The following is a 17,500-nucleotide window of genomic DNA, read 5'->3' as shown; positions in this document are numbered from 1 at the left end:
GGGAGAGGGGGACGGCGGAGAGGACAGGAGACAGATAGGGAGAGGAGAGGACAGGAGATGCGGAGGTTGGGGGTGAGGTGGAGAGGGTGTTGGGGGGAGGAGGTGGTGTGCAGGGAGGAGAGGAGATGGAGCCAGAGGGGAGGGGGAGAAAGGCGGAGAAGGAGGAGGAGGGAGCGGGGGGACGAGAAGAGGCGAGGAGGAGGGAGCGGGGGGACGAGAAGAGGCGAGGAGGACATGGAGAGGAAAGAATTGGAGAGGGAAAAATGAGAGAGGATCGGTGATGAGAAGAGAGGAGAGAAGATGGAAATGCAGGGGAGAAATGCAGAGAAGAGCAGACGAGAGGAAAGGAAAAGAAAAGATAGGAAAGGAAATTAAATAAAACCAAACAAAGGGAAGGCAGACAAAGCCAGAGGTAAGAAAGTGTGCTAGAAGATCAAGTTGGCATTAGAAAAAAGCGATACAAAAAAGCCCTCCTCCAGACTATAATACATACTGATAGAGTGTAGGCAGCAGCAGCAGAAGAATAGGCAAATAGAAAAAGGGAAAAAAATAACAAATGCCATGTTTTCTCTTTTTTTATCCCAGGATCTGTTGAAAGTTTCTTGTACCCTAGCATCACACACACACACACACACACACACGCACACGCACACACAACACACGCACACACACACGTGCATATATATATAGCAGGGAAATGTGTTGAGGTGAGATGCTGTAAATATTTCACCAAGGAAGATGAATCCTAAAACACCGTCATAGCTGCCATGTTCGGCTCTGTTCCGTTTGCAGAGGGCTGCCAGCCTCACCACAGAAATATGTCAGTTAAATATGTCAGCTAAATCAAATAACAGTGATGTCGGGTCGTTTGCAACATGCAACCCAATTAAAGTCCTGCATGTGTTGCATCCCACATGGAGATAACCTAATGTACGCATCAACATAGAGTGAAAAAGCAACACACAGGATGCATTGGTTTTTGAATGGGCTTGATGGCTGACAATAGTTAACAATTCGTATGAAACTTGTTTATAAAATCATTTAGCATGTGGTTGTGTGGGTGGGTGAATGACCATTTAGCAATATTTACATTTAGCCAGAATAAAAACATGGTTTATGTGCTCTATAAACAACATTGTGTGTGTGCAGTATGTGTATGTGTGTGTTTGCATCTGTGTGTGTATGTATGCCTGCATGCGTTGGCGCGGGTGCGTGCATGTGTGTGTGTGCATGTGGACAAAGACTACAGATGAGTGGACTCTGTAACCTTCCGTAAGTCCATGGATTTCTTTATTGTGAATCCGACTTACATCAAAATGGCTGAGTCCATTATATTTGCATTAGGTCGGAGACTGCTGATGTCCTCTGCAACAGACTCCAAGAACTCTGGCTCAATCTTGCCACTGCTTATACAGCATACTTCAACATTCAATGCAAATGAATTGTTCGTGTTTTGAATACCCAGTGCGAGTTCAAAAGCGTGCATAGCAATCTGAACCACTGCACCCGTGTAAATATTCAGACCCAGACTGTTCCACCCGAGAATTTGTCTCACCACTATGGGCGTGTCCCGGACGGTGTTCTCCGCTATGACAACGTCGTAGCTCTCCCTCTCCCACTGTGGGGGCTGGTTCTTCACGTTGGTGATGGTGACCGCCAGCTCCACGGAGCTGTTCCTGTTTCCCCCATCTGTCGCAACGATCTCCCTGGTGATGTAGGTCCTCTGTGGAGGAGGGCCGGCGGTGTGAGGGAGGTCAGGGGAGGCGAGGAGGAGGAGGAGATGGGTGAGGAGAGGAGGGGGAATGGAAAGGGAGGAGAGGGATACAGATGAATAAGCGTAGAGGAAGGGAGAGGGGAGGGAGGGGAGGAGAGGCGAGGACATGAGAGGAAAAGAGAGGAGTAGATGGGTTTATATGGAAAAAATAAATGGGAAGAGGGGAGAGGAGAGGAGACACAGATAAACTTGAATGTTGGCACAGAAGAAGAAGAGCTGTAGCTTGCAGGGAGAGTTATTAATTAGTAATATCACACCAAGGTGGCAAACAGGTGTACATTCCATTTCTTACAGTATTGTTCAGTCTGCCCTAATTAATTGGCGGTCATGCTATTCTTCATGCTGGGTTTCAGTGTTGGCAGGTGTCGAGTGTTAGTTCAGGGTCTTGGTGGGTTGTGTCTAGGTGGATGACAGAGTGTCTATTATGTATGATCAAGCTTTTCTGGAGGGCTTGCGATCCCAGGAAAACAGCATTGTGTTTGAAGAGACATGGTTGGTGGTAGTTGCAATTTCTTGCCTCGTGCCACCAATGTGAGGGATTTTGGGAGGGTAGAGTTGACATAACATTATGCAATTATAATCAGCTGCAGGCAGCTGGTGCTCTGCCCTAATTAGAATTGTTACAAAAAAATGGGAAAGAAAAAAATACTCGTAAATGACGTCTGCGGATCGTAAGGATCTGCCAATTGTTTCTCCATCCAGTCCCTGTGAATCACATTTATATGCAAGCTGTTTGAATTATGTAACACTTTCCCTGAGAGAGAGAGAGATAGGAAAAGAGAAAGCAAGAGAGAGAGAGAGAGAGAGAGAGAGAGAGAGAGAGAGAGAGAGAGAGAGAGAGAGAGAGAGAGAGAGAGAGAGAGAGACAGAGAAAGATACTTCCTGACATTGTTTCTCCTTCCCTCCAAAAAAAGCAAAAGCTCTGTTTAGCAAGTAGTCTCGAGGGCCACTACCCAAGAGGATGGACTCAGCTTCAGTAGGCGTTCTCAAGGTGATAAGTCCACATAATCATGGCCAACACTCTCTGGTATTAGCATTCACACCGACAGCAAATGGGCAGTGACAGATAATTCTCTGTGGTCTACCGTTGAATCTTTCTAAGTAAGAGAATTCCAACGTTATATTTTGGATGAAACATAGTTGTTTGTTACTCGTGGCACTGTTATAGTATTTGGTACAGAGAGATGTAAAGAGAGTCAGAGAGGATGAGAGCAGAAGAGAGCAAGTTTGAATAATAAATTCTACCAAAAATGCACCCCTCCCTGTCTGCTCTCCCCTCCGTTCCACCACCAATGAGAGATGGTGCACATGTGACTGACAGGCAAGAAGGATTCCCTAAACCAATCGGTGAAGAGGTACTCTGATCAGAAATGAGTCTAGAATAGTCAAAAGCAGGAGCACATTGAACCAGAACAGAAATTCTCAGAGCGAACTTCCCACACTAACAGCTAATGGATGGCTTTGGCATTTCTAACAAATTACACTCAAATGATAGCGCCTAAATCGTGCCTAAAGCAACTTCAACACTAGCGTTAAGAGTGCTGCATTGTACCCATTGTTAAATGTTTGATTGGTCTAATAAAGTACTAATTTAAAAAGAGAAAAAAAACATAGACCAGATGGCCCTGTACAAGGACAAGAGCTAATGAGCAAAACCCTACTGGCTCAAGCGCACAGATGTTCTGTCTGAATCCGGAAGGTTCCACCTCTGCATTTATGAGTGAAAGGTGTTAGGATGTGAGTGAGAGAAAGGTCAGCAGAGTGTGCGCCTCCAATCTTGGGGTTGACGGTATGAGACCAGCTAAATTGGGGTTCTGTCATCAGAAAATCTCTGTTACAATGGGGCAGGGAGCAAGATTGGGACAGGCTGGTCTCCTACACCGTTCTTACTACGAACGGTGTAGGATATAATGTGAAAAGTTATGCACAATTTCTCGTAAGATTGGTACGAATGTCCAGCAACCCGAGTAATCAGAGCGCCTGCGCGAGCTCCATATTTGTAGCTCTTGTTTCCGCAGGTTACTTCTTATACAGAATATAGCCTACCCGGATTATATTTCCTCAAAGCTACAAATGAGCATGAAAAATGCCACGGGCAGTTTAACTTACCAGCTAAACATCGTATACCATTACTGAACGAAGACTACAAAAAAAGGCACATTTCTCATTAGAAATGTAATAAAAACGAATTGAAACAAGCGTAAAGCCAGCCACGTTTGGTTTTCAGTGATAGCAGCGTCCATATCTACCACTTATGACAGAGAACGTTGTATTTGCTGGCGTGACCCGAAAGAATATTCCGAATAATTTATAAGCTAAACCACTGAACGGATATTATGACAGTTCAATGCATAGGCCCATTTCTCACTAAAAACGTAATCAAAACCCATTTTAATTTGGCAATATATATCAAAATATATTGCATTTCCACTGAGATTAAAAGCCATGTCCGCTCTATTTTGTGACATTCGTAAGAATATTCCGAAAATGTTGTCATAACTTTATATATCATATGGACCATTGTGTGAGGTTACGAAGATTGTGAACAAATATATAATATAGGGAGGTGACGTAATAGAGTGATTGTTCCCTGGTGTCCTCCGGGGTGAACCTCCTCACTCCCAATGCATCAGAACAGTCTAACATCCCACCGGAATGGCTGCAATCGTTTTCCGTAGCAGTAAGAGTGTTGGACTTCCTGTAATGGGGTGCCACTTTGAGCACCTGCTGGAGCTTCTGTGAACTTGTGTTACACTTTCATTCATGAGTTCCTTTGAGTGTATGAGTGTGTGAGTGTGAGTGTGAGTATGAGTGTGTGTGTGTGTGTGTGTGTGTGTGTGTGTGTGTGTGTGTGTGTGTGTGTGTGTGTGTGTGTGTGTGTGTGTGTGTGTGTGTGTGTGTGTGTGTGTGTGTGTGTGTGCGCGTGTGTACCCAGTACCCACCTGAGAGATGGGCTGGTTGACGAACACCCAGCCAGTCAGAGGGTTGACCCGGAGGTATTCTGGCTGCTCATTGGACATGGAGTAGGTGACTGCGGCGTTGGAGCCAAAGTCATCATCGTGAGCCGCCACCCTTAAGAAGCTGGTACCAATCATGGTGTCCTCACGAAGGAAATCTAGTGGGAACGAGTCACAGATGGATGATGTTACATTCTCAACAAGGAGAGATGCACTAGCTTAACTCATCGAAGAGATACGCTAGCTTAACTCAACTAATCGATTTGATACTGACCTACACCTGTGTACTAAATGTATAGATACTATGGGACCGTAACCACCTCATTACTATTCTGTATTACAAAATAAAGTAAACTAAAACTATATATTTATTAATTATTATTATTATTATTCATTTTTTTCGTAGTTGCAACAAAGGGAGTAGCGAGAGTTCTGACCAAAAATGTTCAAACATTGTTCAAACACAGAGAAATCCACGGTTCTATTCACAGGTTACTGTGAATGGAACCGTGAATGATCTGACTGTTACGTCAGTTCATTCGGTCTCATGTCAATGGCGTCATGTGCCCTTTACCCCCTAGCATGCAAAAAGAGTAATCCAGTAGAGACCTAATTTATTGATGTAATATCTAAATAGCGAGCTAGCCTACTACTATGTACAACTTTGCCAAGTTTCTAATGCTAGCCATCAAGCTAATGCCAGCAAAAGTGTAACCTTTACTTGGATGGGATTGTTTCCCATATATTATTATAGATTTATTTTTATGTTTAATATTTAATTTCATTGTAGAGATGTACACAACACATTGATTTGCTGTCTCTCTCCCTCACCAAAAAATAGAGTGTGAATAGCCCTTCCTCTCCGTGCTCACTTTAGATCAAAACATGATCATGCGTGGGAGAAAGGATTGTTGGCTTTTGCCGGCAGGGATGATGGTTGGTCGAATTAATTAATAGAATCAATTCAGAGTTAAAAAAATCTGCATTATGGTTGCCATTCATCACATGGTCTAAACCTCAAGGGAAGTATTTTTTTTTTAAATCTTTTTCTTGCTTGTGAAAGAGTCAGCGATAGTTTCCACTGTATTATAAACAGTCTATGTGAAGTCAATTGAAGCTGTTTTATTAAAGGTCTATGTGCGTCAAACCCACCCTGGGGCTTCTTTGAAAACTTAGTTCCTTAACTGCGTTTTGCTTTTGATGAGCCAGTGGGATACACGTCTAAACAGCAATTCTAATCCATCGTGAACATTTTAAAACGTGAAAGACATCTCCGGTTTAATTGCATTTTAGTCATTATATTATTTGGGGAAGGGTACTTTGTTATTCACCTATTGTGTAGCAATATGGACCATCGATGGCTCTATAGAGAGGAGTGCTACTGCCTGATCGTCTCCCAGGCAAGTATGCACCGCTAGACACGCAGGACTCATACCGGGGGGCACGTCTTCAGTATGATTGTTTTGACTAAGGATAACAGCGCTGGGCTGCCCCGAGATTTAATTCCACGCATAAAATGAACTGCTGTTGGGATAGTTGACTGATCAGTGGAAAGTTGGTAAGGTTGCGTTATCTAACTTGCGGTAATTGTATTAGAACGAAATGACATGACATGAGATAAACTTGTCCGCGACAATGATTTCTCCCATGATCCCACGCGCTACCTCACACGTCGTCAAACAATAGGTTTGTTATTGTCTTGATTGAGCGAGCCTTCTCCGCATAATTAACTTTTATCAAAAGCGACTTACAGTAACTATATTTGTCAGAAGAAATAAAAACAAGATATCGCTGTTGGTACAGTAAGGATGCTCATATAAACAAGTGCCAAGCACTTACAATTGCTAGATTAACTCATTCCCCGTACACAACAAAGATAGCTTGGATAAGACGCTACATGATGCCAAGTACTATTTTTAAGTGCCAGGACGTACAATACACAATAAGTGCATGGGCGGGGTCTTTTTAGGAGAGTAAGAGAGGAGCAGAGGCGGTGGTGGGGTAAGGGGGGGAGGCTGTGCGGAGCCCAGGTGAACTTGTGGTGGCATTAATAATAACAACTTATCTAATTCACTTCAACTAGCTATAAGCAAAGAGGAATCGGAGAGTCCAGGTCAAGTATAGATGGAGAGTTTATTGCCACCCGCAAACGAGAGACAACAAAGCTGAATGGTATTCGCGAATACACACTGCCGAATAAATCCCGGACAGCTCCTTATATCCCCAATCCTTTACACAATACAAAGTTGGACTTTCATCAAATATTGATGTGCATAGAATGTTTTTCTGGGTCATACTGTGTGGATGTCAGCATATTCTCATGTCTTCTGGATCCCAATGTGACCTTAGAACATATATTATCCTTATACAAACAGAGATGATGCACACGTGTGAATGTAAGCATTGTCTTCAGAGAGTACATCAAAATGGGAGTAGACTGGACTCTCTTACTGGTGTGACACATCAGATGGGAATGGACTGGACTCACTCACTGGTGTCACACGGCACATAACATCTAGGCTAAAGGTGATCAGCTGTTTTCCACTATTAAAGTATCTATATGATATGTAGGCCTAATAATAATCATGGTTTAACATAAAATGTAAGGTTAATTTCTACCACAAACTCTGTACCAGTGAGCCTTGAGTCTCTGGAGTACAGCTGGAGCAGGAGAACAGTCATGACCAACTCACACTCATATCGGAGGTTCTCAAACTTGGGGCTGTTGTCGTTGTGGTCCAGGATGAGGATGTTGAGCTGGCAGATGCCGATGAGAGGGTCAGTGGCCTGGTCGGTGGCGGTGACCGTCACCGCGTACTCCCGCTGGCGCTCCCGGTCAAACTTCCTCGCCGTCACGATCACTCCTGCAGGCGCGTTGATGCAAAAAATGAGCAGGGAAATTCGGAGACCACGTAACTAGGGATGTCCGATATTGGCTTTTTTGCCGATATCCGATATGCGATATTGTCCAACCCTAAATTTTCGATTCCGATATCAGCCGATACCGATGTCGATATTTGGGTTATTTTTCCTCAAACCTAATTTAGGTAACATCACATATCATGCTTAATGTTATTGTGATGCCCCACTGGATGCATTCTTGAATGCAACAAGGCTTTCCAAATGTTAACATTGTCTGTGCAAAATAAGAAAAATACTTCAACTTAATTTAAGGGAAAAGTGCCATGTTTATTTTTATTTTTTTAATGGTCTCAGACAACAGTTTGGATTACACTCTCCCTGAGATAATCTTGACAATGCCCACAACAAATAGGGCAAACTTGACTTCACAAATGATAAAACATTGTACCTGAACAACTATGTGCAACATAGCAGTATGTTTCTTTAACTAAAACTCAATAACCTTAATTGAATAAATGCTCAAATATGAGTCAATTACAATGTGCACTGTACTGCACAATTTTGAAAACATTTATTTGAGCTATAAAAAAAAAAAAAAAAAAAAAAAAAATCGGTTTTAAGGCCAAAAAAATCCGATACCGATATTGACAGATATTACATTTTTATGCTAATATCGGGCCGATAAAATCGGTGGGCCGATAATATCGGACATTTCTACACGTAACCCATGATCTACTCCGCTGGTTTGTGTGTTTGGGAGCTGGTCGGTCTGTGCGTGGGAAATGTGCAATGGAATGAACTGAGGCCCTCTGAATGTATATTATCTGTGTCTATGGATGTATATTACCAGGAAGTAGGATCGTGAGGAAGTAATGCTCGATCCTCTATGTCCGCAGCCCACCCAAGTGTCCACATGCTTGAGCAAGTTGCCCAAGCCCTACCAGCTCCTTAATGGTGGAAGTTAATTCCCACTGTAAGTAGCTTTGGTCTGCTAAGTAGTAGTTTGTAGTAGTAGTAGCAGTAGTGACTAGCAGTAGTAGTACGACTTGTTAGAAGTAGTAGTAGTAGCAGTACTAGTAATAGTAGTGAGTGAAAGTAGCAGTCCTAGTAGTAGTAGAAGTAGCAGTGAGTAGTAGTGAGAAGTAGTACTAGTAGAAGTAGAAGTAATGAGAAGTAGGAGTAGTAGCAGTAGTAGGAGTGAGTAACAGTAGTAGTAGTGGTATTAGTAGTGAGAAGTACAAATAGTAGTAGTAGTAGTAGTAGTAGTCCTTCATCGAGTGCTGTAAACATGCATCCAGATCCTTCCCAGATCCTTTTCCGGGACCCCAATCAACCCACGCAAAGCCATAGCTCACTAGATACTTCAAAAAGTAACCATCTCTAAAGCTAACAATAGCATCAAAATGAGCCATCTCTTCTTTAGTGCATAACCATTTAAAAAAAAAAAAAAGGATTTGCGCCACCCTGAAAGCGGGTCGGATAATGCTGCTGCCACTCACCGCCTCACTGGCAACATGAACTCCGGGACGGCTTTCAACTTGGCTGACACAAGAGGACAATGAGTGGCTAATGGGAATGGTCCTACGACAAGAGGATCCGCTCGCATGTCACACTTGACTTTGGATCACACAATCAGCGGTATGGCAGCAGTGCCAGGGGTGTTTGTGTATGTGAGCGAAAGCAAGAAGGTGTGAAGGACAGGGGGGTGTGGGGGGGGCAAGAGGAATTAAAAGGGTTTTGGTCTGCATGTCCTCTGCGACTATTTATTTCAGTTACTCTCTGACGTATTTTTTTTCTGAATAGAATGATTTATTCCTGGTAGGAGGGAATATTTTGTAATGTAAAAGGGAACATAAAATATAAGAGGGAGAAGGACAAGAAAAAAAAAAAAAATGAAAAAATGAAAGACGAGCGTCTCCGAGAGCAGCCCGGGCCATGTTCAGTGGACAGGTTACAAGAGACGCTCGAGTGACTTTAAATCAGGGAGAGGACACAGGAGGACACTCATTCACACACAGCTAATGGGAAGGATACCAGAGGTAAGTTGAACACAAGACTAGGGACCTTGTCACATTTCCTATCATAATCAAGCCAACGGCCATAAATCAAAAAACCTGGATTTACATAATGTATGCCTTAGTGTGTGTGTGTGTGTGTGTGTGTGTGTGTGTGTGTTTATTTGTGTGTGTGAGTCATTGAGTGGGCATGAGCGTGCGCATGTTTGTGTGGGTGGGTGAGTGAGTGAGTGTGTGAGTATGTGTGAATGTGTGAGTAAGTGTGTGTGCGTGTGTGTGTGTGTGTGTGTGTGTGTGTGTGTGTGTGTGTGTGTTTGTGTATGCGTGTGTGTGTGTGTGTGTGTGTGTGTGTGTAGTTGTGTGTGTGTGTGTGTGTGTGTGTGAATGTTTGTGTGAGTTTGTCTGTGTGTGTGTGTGTGTGTGTGTGTGTGTGTGTGTGTGTGTGTATGTGTGTGTGTGTGTGTGTGTGTGTGTGTGTGTGTGTGTGTGTGTGTGTGTGTGAGAGAGTCTTTGTGCGGGCATGAGTGTTTGCATGTTTGTGTTTGTGTGTGTGTGTGTGTGTGTGTGTGTGTGTGTGAATGTATGTGTGTGTGTGTGTGTGTGTGTGTGTGTGTGTGTGTGTGTGTGTGTGTGTGTGTGTGTGTGTGTGTGTGTGTCCGTCTGTGACTGTGTACTGACATACAGACTGTGTATGTGTGAGGCTCGCGGTACCTGTCTCAGGGTGGATGCTGAAGGCGGGCACGGTGGAGTCCTTGTGCATGAAGCCGTAGGACACCCGGCCGTTGGAGCCCTCGTCCGCGTCCACCGCCTGCACCTGCAGCACGAAGGTCCCGGCCGGCTGGTTCTCCAGCACCGAGGTCCGGTCCCGGTACTGCTGGCACTGGGGAGGGAGGGAGGCAGACAGCCACACTATGACTGGATTTCTGAAGCTGTTTTAGTACTTTATATTTTACCTTTTCATAGGACTCATACTTGTTGTTTTTTATAACTTTTATCATTTGTCATTTGTTTCTTTGTTTATCGGCTTTGCAATGTCACTTTCCCTTGCCGATGAAGCTATCTAGAATTGAATTGAATAGAAGGAGAGAGAGAAAGGCAGAGAGAGAAAGAGGGTCAAAGAGAGTGGGGGACAGTGAGAGTTATTTTTATCATATTGTTATTCACTAACAGTTTAAAGAGATGTTATTATGCTTTAATATGCGTTGGCATTATTAAGGTGCTATAAAAGTTTTTTGTCACGCCAATAAACCACAAGGAGTTCAATAGAATTTCAAGCGGGAGCAAATGTGAGAGAGAATGAGAGCGAGAGAGAGACGAAGAGTTTGAGCGGGTAAGATTCCCATTCCGACAAATTTGTCGATGACGTCCCATTACAGAGCGCAACCTTTCATAGTCCTCCCATCGCACGGTACACTTTAATGCATTTCACACGCGTATGCTTCAACCGAATAGGATGTTCCAAAAGTGAAAACATTTTAATAAGGGAATTCAGCCGATTTGTTTTTGTCCGTGTCAAATCGCTATACCAAAACATTTTGCGCTGTTCTCAGAGGGAGGCAAACACATTCCTGCGTGACAGTGTGAGCGTGACCAAAGAGACAAAATGGAAAAAAGAGCAACAGAGGAGGAGAGAAGGCATATGCATACAAAGGAAGGAAGCAGGTGGGTGGGACAGATGTTATTCCATGCATTCTACTCAAGAGATGCCAGAGGACGCATCCATTCCAAAGGTTCAGATTTTCATTGTGAAGGGCAGGATGAAGAGAGTGGCATATCAAAGATCTCTCTCAGATATAGGACACAAGAACACAACCTACGAGAAAACGCAGAGAAACGGCATAGGCCAAAGAACGGGAATAGGAAAATCAGAAAAATCGACAGGAATTGGATCTTTTGAGTCAAGCTTTTGGCTGCACTTCACACTGGGCTCTGATATTCCGGCACACAACACCATCATGGGTGTGTGTTTTCTTTTTTGCCTATGTGTGTTACAATCGGTGCCATGGAACTGCAGGTCTGAAGCATGCATATTTGAATTTCTGTTTTCTAAATGAGACAATGCCTTTGTGTGTCGTAATTAAATAACAAACCCGGCCCAAGGAGTTAAAAATAAAAAAGCATGCCGTGTATTCACACATCTATATCTACATACACACAAAGTTGTTGCCAGAGACTTCCACAGCTCAGGAATCACAATGTGCTGTTTTGGTCGGTCTGTCTGCTATCACGCTTTTCTTTGCGTCTCCCTCTCTCTTTCTCTCCCTTTCCCCCTCTCTATGTATATATCTCCTCTCTCTTGCTCTCACTCTCTCTGTGTCTTCAACTCCCATCGCCCATCACATCTTTCACTCCTTTCCCCCTCGCCTCCTGCCTATAGCCATCTTGGAGCTCCCTCTCTCCCTCCTTCTCTCCCGTTCTGTGTCTGTCCCTCCCCATCTCCCTCACACTCTTTACCTCCCTGTGTCTCTCTCTCTCTCTCTCTCTCTCTCTCTCTCTCTCTCTCTCTCTCTCTCTCTCTCTCTCTCTCTCTCTCTCTCTCTCTCTCTCTCTCTCTCTCTCTCTCTCTCTCTCTCTCTCTCTCTCACCCAGTGACCCAGAGGTTCCAGACGAAGATGAGGAACTCTCTCCTTGCTGCTCTTTGAGGCTCTCCTCCCGACATCTAATTAATGACAAGGGAGCTGTTTTTATCCCTGCTGTTTTCCCCTTGTCTTTCATCTGGCCTCACCCTTCCTCCCAGATGCACATGTCCACATAGTCTCTCTCTCTCTCTCTCTCTCTCTCTCTCTCTCTCTCTCTCTCTCTCTCTCTCTCTCTCTCTCTCTCTCTCTTCTATGTCCATCACTCAACCTTCTTAATTTCCCCCTTGACCTAACTTGTCTCACCCAACACACACACACACACACACACACACACACACACACACACACACACACACACACACACACACACACACACACACACACACACACACACACACACACACAAAAACAATCAGACACACATACACGCACAAACACACAGTTATGTGCACACCAGAGAGGCCAAAACACAAACAAACAAACGCACGCCGGATAAATGCGCATGCACCTTCCTCCAGTAACCTTCGCTGCACTCCGTCTACAACTCCCAGCAGCACCGACACATCCTCACACACGTCCCCGCTCCTGCCGCTCTGGTGCTCACAGCTCTGCTACACAGCTTCACACCTTCCCGGCTCCGCTGTCATCCTACCAGGCCCTGGCAGGTGCTCACATTTACCTGAGCACTGATTAGTAGTAGTAAGGAGATGTGTGTAATAGTAAGGAGATGTGTGTGCGTGCGTGCGTGCGTGCGTGCGTGCGTGCGTGCGTGCGTGCGTGCGTGCGTGCGTGCGTGCGTGCGTGCGTGCGTGCGTGCGTGCGTGCGTGTACCTGTGAGAATGAAGCACAAGAACAAACATTGGAGTTCCCTCAGGACTTGTATGCTGTGTGAAAACATTTACACCAATTTAATGTTGTCGTCTCTTTGTCTGTCTGTGTCTATCTCTCTCTTCTTTCTCTCCCTCCCTATCCATCTTGCTCTCTATTCAATTTTTCTATCTCTCTCTCTATTTCTTTCTCTTTCTATCGCTCTCTCTATCCATCTGGCTCTCTATACCACTCTATCTCTTCCTCTTTCCATCTCTCTCTCTATCCATCTTGCTCTCTATATCACTCTCTATCTCTCTGTCTCTATCCTGCTGTTCCATCCCTCAGCTCTGGAGACCCCTGCGTGATCCTAGGGAACGGGGGCATCATAAAGAACCGAGAGATGAAAGGGGCATCTTCTGCCTCTCCGGGTCCTACTGCGGCGGGGTTGGGGTCTAGCTTTCAACCAAGAAATGGCAAATAAATGTGCACTGAAAGACTTGCGTCATGGGCTATTCCCTTTCATGAAGTTCAATTGAATGCATGACAAATATTCCTATGAGCTCCAAATGTAACATTTGTGTCGTCTTTGAAAAGCCTGAACCCACGCTGCTTCGTCAGCGTCTTCCCGCTCCGTCAACACATCCGTGTCGCCCAATGTGTGTTCAAACTTTCTGTGTGTCTGGTGTTCCTTACATATTAGCCGCTATCTGCTAACAGGAAAAATAAAAGTTGCAACAGGCTTTCAGAAAAACGCCTGGGGAGAAGGACAGCCCGGAGCCCAGGCTCCCATGAACCAGCCTTCCCCAGAGCACCTTGAAATGTGACAAACACTTCATTGCTCTAATGTAGATGATGGGAGCGTGGAAAAGCGCTGGCCTTGCACAACTCTCAAGCGTGTGAATTTAAGAAAATATTTCAGTCTTACAAAGACCAACACAAGACACGGGGCAGTGATTCAAACATCATAAACGTTGGCGAGGAAGGTAGTCGGAAAACTGAAGTAAAGACTGAAGTAAAAAGAGGAGTTGAGAAGTAGGAAAGCGAGGGAATAAGAGAGAGAGAGAGAGAGAGAGAGAGAGAGAGAGAGAGAGAGAGAGAGAGAGAGAGAGAGAGAGAGAGAGAGAGAGAGAGAGGGAAACAGCGAGACAGACAGACAGACAGACAGACAGACAGACAGACAGACAGACAGACAGACAGACAGACAGACAGACAGACAGACAGAGAGCGAGAGAGAGAAAGAGAGGGAGGGAGAGAGATACAGAGAAAGAGAGAGAGAGGGAAATTGCGGTGAAGCAGGCAGCAGTTTCGACACAGCTGCGAGGAGAATAAGGAGACATACTGTATAAGCCATTTAATTATATTGAAGCGAAGACGGGGGGACAGATAGGCAGAGAGAGCAGGGGGGGGGACAACCGAGCGAGAGAGAGGAGAATAGGGAGGGTGCGAGAGAAAACCAGAGAGAGGGGGCGAGGGAGAAGGGGGGAGGGAGAGAGATGGAGATATGGAGAGAGAGAGGGGTGTGAATGAGCGAGACAGAGAGAGAGATGGAGAGGGAGGGTGCGTGAGCGAGAGAAAGTGAGAGATATGAAGAGAGAGAGTGTGTGAGCGAGAAATATAGAGAGATGGATTCAGGGGGAGAAAGAGCGAGAGAGCGAGAGAGATAGAGGGATATGGGGATAGAGAGAGCTAGAAGGAGAGATGAAGATAAGACAGCTGATGCTTATGCTACATTGTCATTTCTTCGTAACGTGGCCACATAATGAGCACCATAGGATGTAATGATTGCACTTGTGGCTCCAGGCAATGTCCATGTATTCCTGCTGTAATTCTGTCAATTATGTCACTTTTGCTGCAAATTTGACATTGTTTGGGTGGCTTCTGTTCGGAAATCTTGACTCTGTTCCTTCTAAAGATTCAACTTTTCATTTCTTATGTGTGCGTGTGTGTTTGTGTGCGTATGAGTGTGTGCGTATGAGTGTGTGCGTGCGTATGAGTGTGTGCGTGCGTATGAGTGCGTGCGTGCGTGCGTGCGTGCGTGCGTGCGTGCGTGCGTGCGTGCGTGTGTGTGTGTGTGTGCATATGTGTGCGTGCATGCATGCGTGTGTGTGTTTTTGATTGAGTGAGGGTGTGTGTGTGTGTGTGTGTGTGTGTGTGTGTGTGTGTGTGTGTGTGTGTGTGTGTGTGTGTCTGTGTGGTTGTGTGAGTGCATGGCCAACTAGAATCACCTTTTCGAAGACTGGTTTGTTGTTGTTGACGTCATCCACCCCCACGATGACCTGGGCTGTGGAGGACAGAGACTGCGGACCACCTGATGCGTTGTCATCCGTCGCCGTGACGTTCAGGATGTACTCCACCCCCTGGAGTCGTGGGGGCGGGCTTGAACGCAGACGGATCAGTCCTGGAACCAATGAGAGCCATGCGTTATTTTCACTTGAATTTTTCTCTTGCAAGATGCTCCTTGATCTCAACTTGTATTTTAAAGGTGTTACCTTTACTTAAACTTTGAAGATGCATGACCCTTTAGACTCAAAAATGGAAGATGATGATGCATTTAACTTAAAAATAAAATAAGATTACCTATTGTTACCGACTGACTACTACTGACTACTACTGTCCTATAACATTATTAGAACCAAAATAACTAAAGTCTTCTTTTTGGCTAACTTCCATTCTGTTTTGGCAGCAAGACCTAGGCAGTTACTCCCTCCTCCAACATCATCATGAATTGCAAGACTCTTGCACGACTTCTGTCTCTTTTTCCTGCCAGCTTCATGTTCTTCTCTCGTCTCTTCTGTTCTGCCAGTGTCAGTCAACAAAGTAATCCTGCTGCCTGCCCGTGAACGCGCAGAGAGGACATCCTCTTTTTGAAGTTCTCTCCCCTGATTGGATTAGGGTGGGAATCGGATTCCAGACATTTATCTTTTGGTTTATTGAAGAGCGGAAGGAGGACTGGGTGACCCATTTACCTGACCAAACGCTCTGTATCACTGACGGCCGTCTCAATGTGGTGCAATTTAATACTTCTTTTTACAAATAAATAAATATTACTTACAGCGCATTTTATTTATCCTCATTGGTCATAACTAGAAATATAATTCAGATTGTGAGTCACTGGTTCTCTTGTATTTAACTATCATTTTTGTGTGCCTGGTTTCATATATTTAGACGATTCAGGCTCATTTCCACAAGATGTGTGTCAAACCGCTGGCCTAACTTTATTCAAATGAAAAAAATACCTTGCGACTATTACTCAGGCTGCCGGGTTGTGTGTTCTACGCATTCGACACTAAATGTAAAAAGGCAGCCTAACAAATGAGGTTAATTTAGCCAATGTTTGTAGGGAAATTGTATTACAGGGGCCCAAAAAAAAGAACAAACGTATTACCATCTGTCTACCCCAGCGGTGTAATCTCACATAAATAACGTGTTTTCCTGTTAGAACACATGCAGACACAGACACACTCATTGGTCTTCCAAGGACCCCCTCCCTTCTGCTCATAAATGTGCTCTCGAAAGGAGGGAACATAAAGACATTGTTTGTTAAATAAAGCGACAGTTTTAGCACAAAAGCCTAGCTCCCCGACTCAATCTTATGCCGGTATCTAGAATGCACCTTTGTGGGTCTTTTCCCCTCTTATCCTTGTGTCAGGGCACTTTGGTTAGACAAACATTGTTCAAACCCAAAGTTTACACAACACAATGGGATTTGAGATATTGGTGCCGCATACTGTAGTATTGTTCAGCTTGGCCCCTCCACTCTTATTCCTATTAATTCTGTTGATCTGTTTTTGTGTAATGTACCATTGTTTGCATTTCAAACCATTATATATTCATTGTACTTCTGTATCATCAAATGTCGGAACATAAGCAGTGCTTATGTTCCAGGTTCCAGGTTCCTTCCAAGATGAAGGAACGGATTCAAAAGGCAAAGCAGATGTTTTGGGCATAGCAAATTGGAAGTGGTTAAGGGTGGATTTACAACAAACAAAAGTGAACGTGAAATTACAAGCGGAAAAATCAAATGGAATGAGAACATCTTTAATTGTAAGACGGAAATGTAGTCCTGGCCAAGAAGAAAACAAAAGCACAGCTCTCTGGTTTTCCAACAGAACATATTTGTGGGAGGATTTGCATAAAACCTCTAGTCGGGGCTGTGTGTTGCATCAACATGCCATGCGGTTATACATGCTCTCTACTGACAACATTTTCCCTGCAATCCACTGGCAATCCCAAGCTCTATTTTATTGTATTTGTGTTGTATTGTACTGTATTGATACGTTAGTTTAATGGGTTCTCATTAGTGCTAATTGCCAGCAACACTATTTTGGGGATCAAGTTCCTATCCACCTCAAAAGAAAATAAAGCTTGGCAACTGTGGTGATCTTACTTTGATTTAACTAACTTAACAGGGCTTCATATCGACAAAATCTGGCTAATAAAAGAAGTGACAGATGCCGCGACGCAGAAAAGCAGAAGCAGAATAGAATTGAAACTGATTTCATA

The 17,500-nt window shown here is 44.4% G+C and overlaps 1 protein-coding gene across 1 annotated transcript in view; it reads right to left on the bottom strand.

Annotated features, from left to right (window-relative positions):
* si:ch211-186j3.6 (neural-cadherin) overlaps positions 1 to 17,500 on the bottom strand; it is a 234,689-nt gene that overhangs the window by 116,520 nt on the left and 100,669 nt on the right. The window contains exons 8-12 of the mRNA XM_030376396.1: positions 15,223 to 15,395; positions 10,320 to 10,488; positions 7,425 to 7,595; positions 4,717 to 4,889; positions 1,556 to 1,723 (exon numbers count right to left, since the gene is read on the bottom strand). Of these exons, the coding sequence (XP_030232256.1) occupies positions 1,556 to 1,723; positions 4,717 to 4,889; positions 7,425 to 7,595; positions 10,320 to 10,488; positions 15,223 to 15,395 (854 nt within the window). The remainder of the gene's footprint in view (positions 1 to 1,555; positions 1,724 to 4,716; positions 4,890 to 7,424; positions 7,596 to 10,319; positions 10,489 to 15,222; positions 15,396 to 17,500) is intronic.

This window comes from Gadus morhua, chromosome 14 (genome assembly GCF_902167405.1).
Source record: "Gadus morhua chromosome 14, gadMor3.0, whole genome shotgun sequence".
Classification (NCBI taxonomy): Eukaryota; Metazoa; Chordata; class Actinopteri; order Gadiformes; family Gadidae; genus Gadus; species Gadus morhua.
This window is presented reverse-complemented; position numbering and strand designations above follow the sequence as displayed.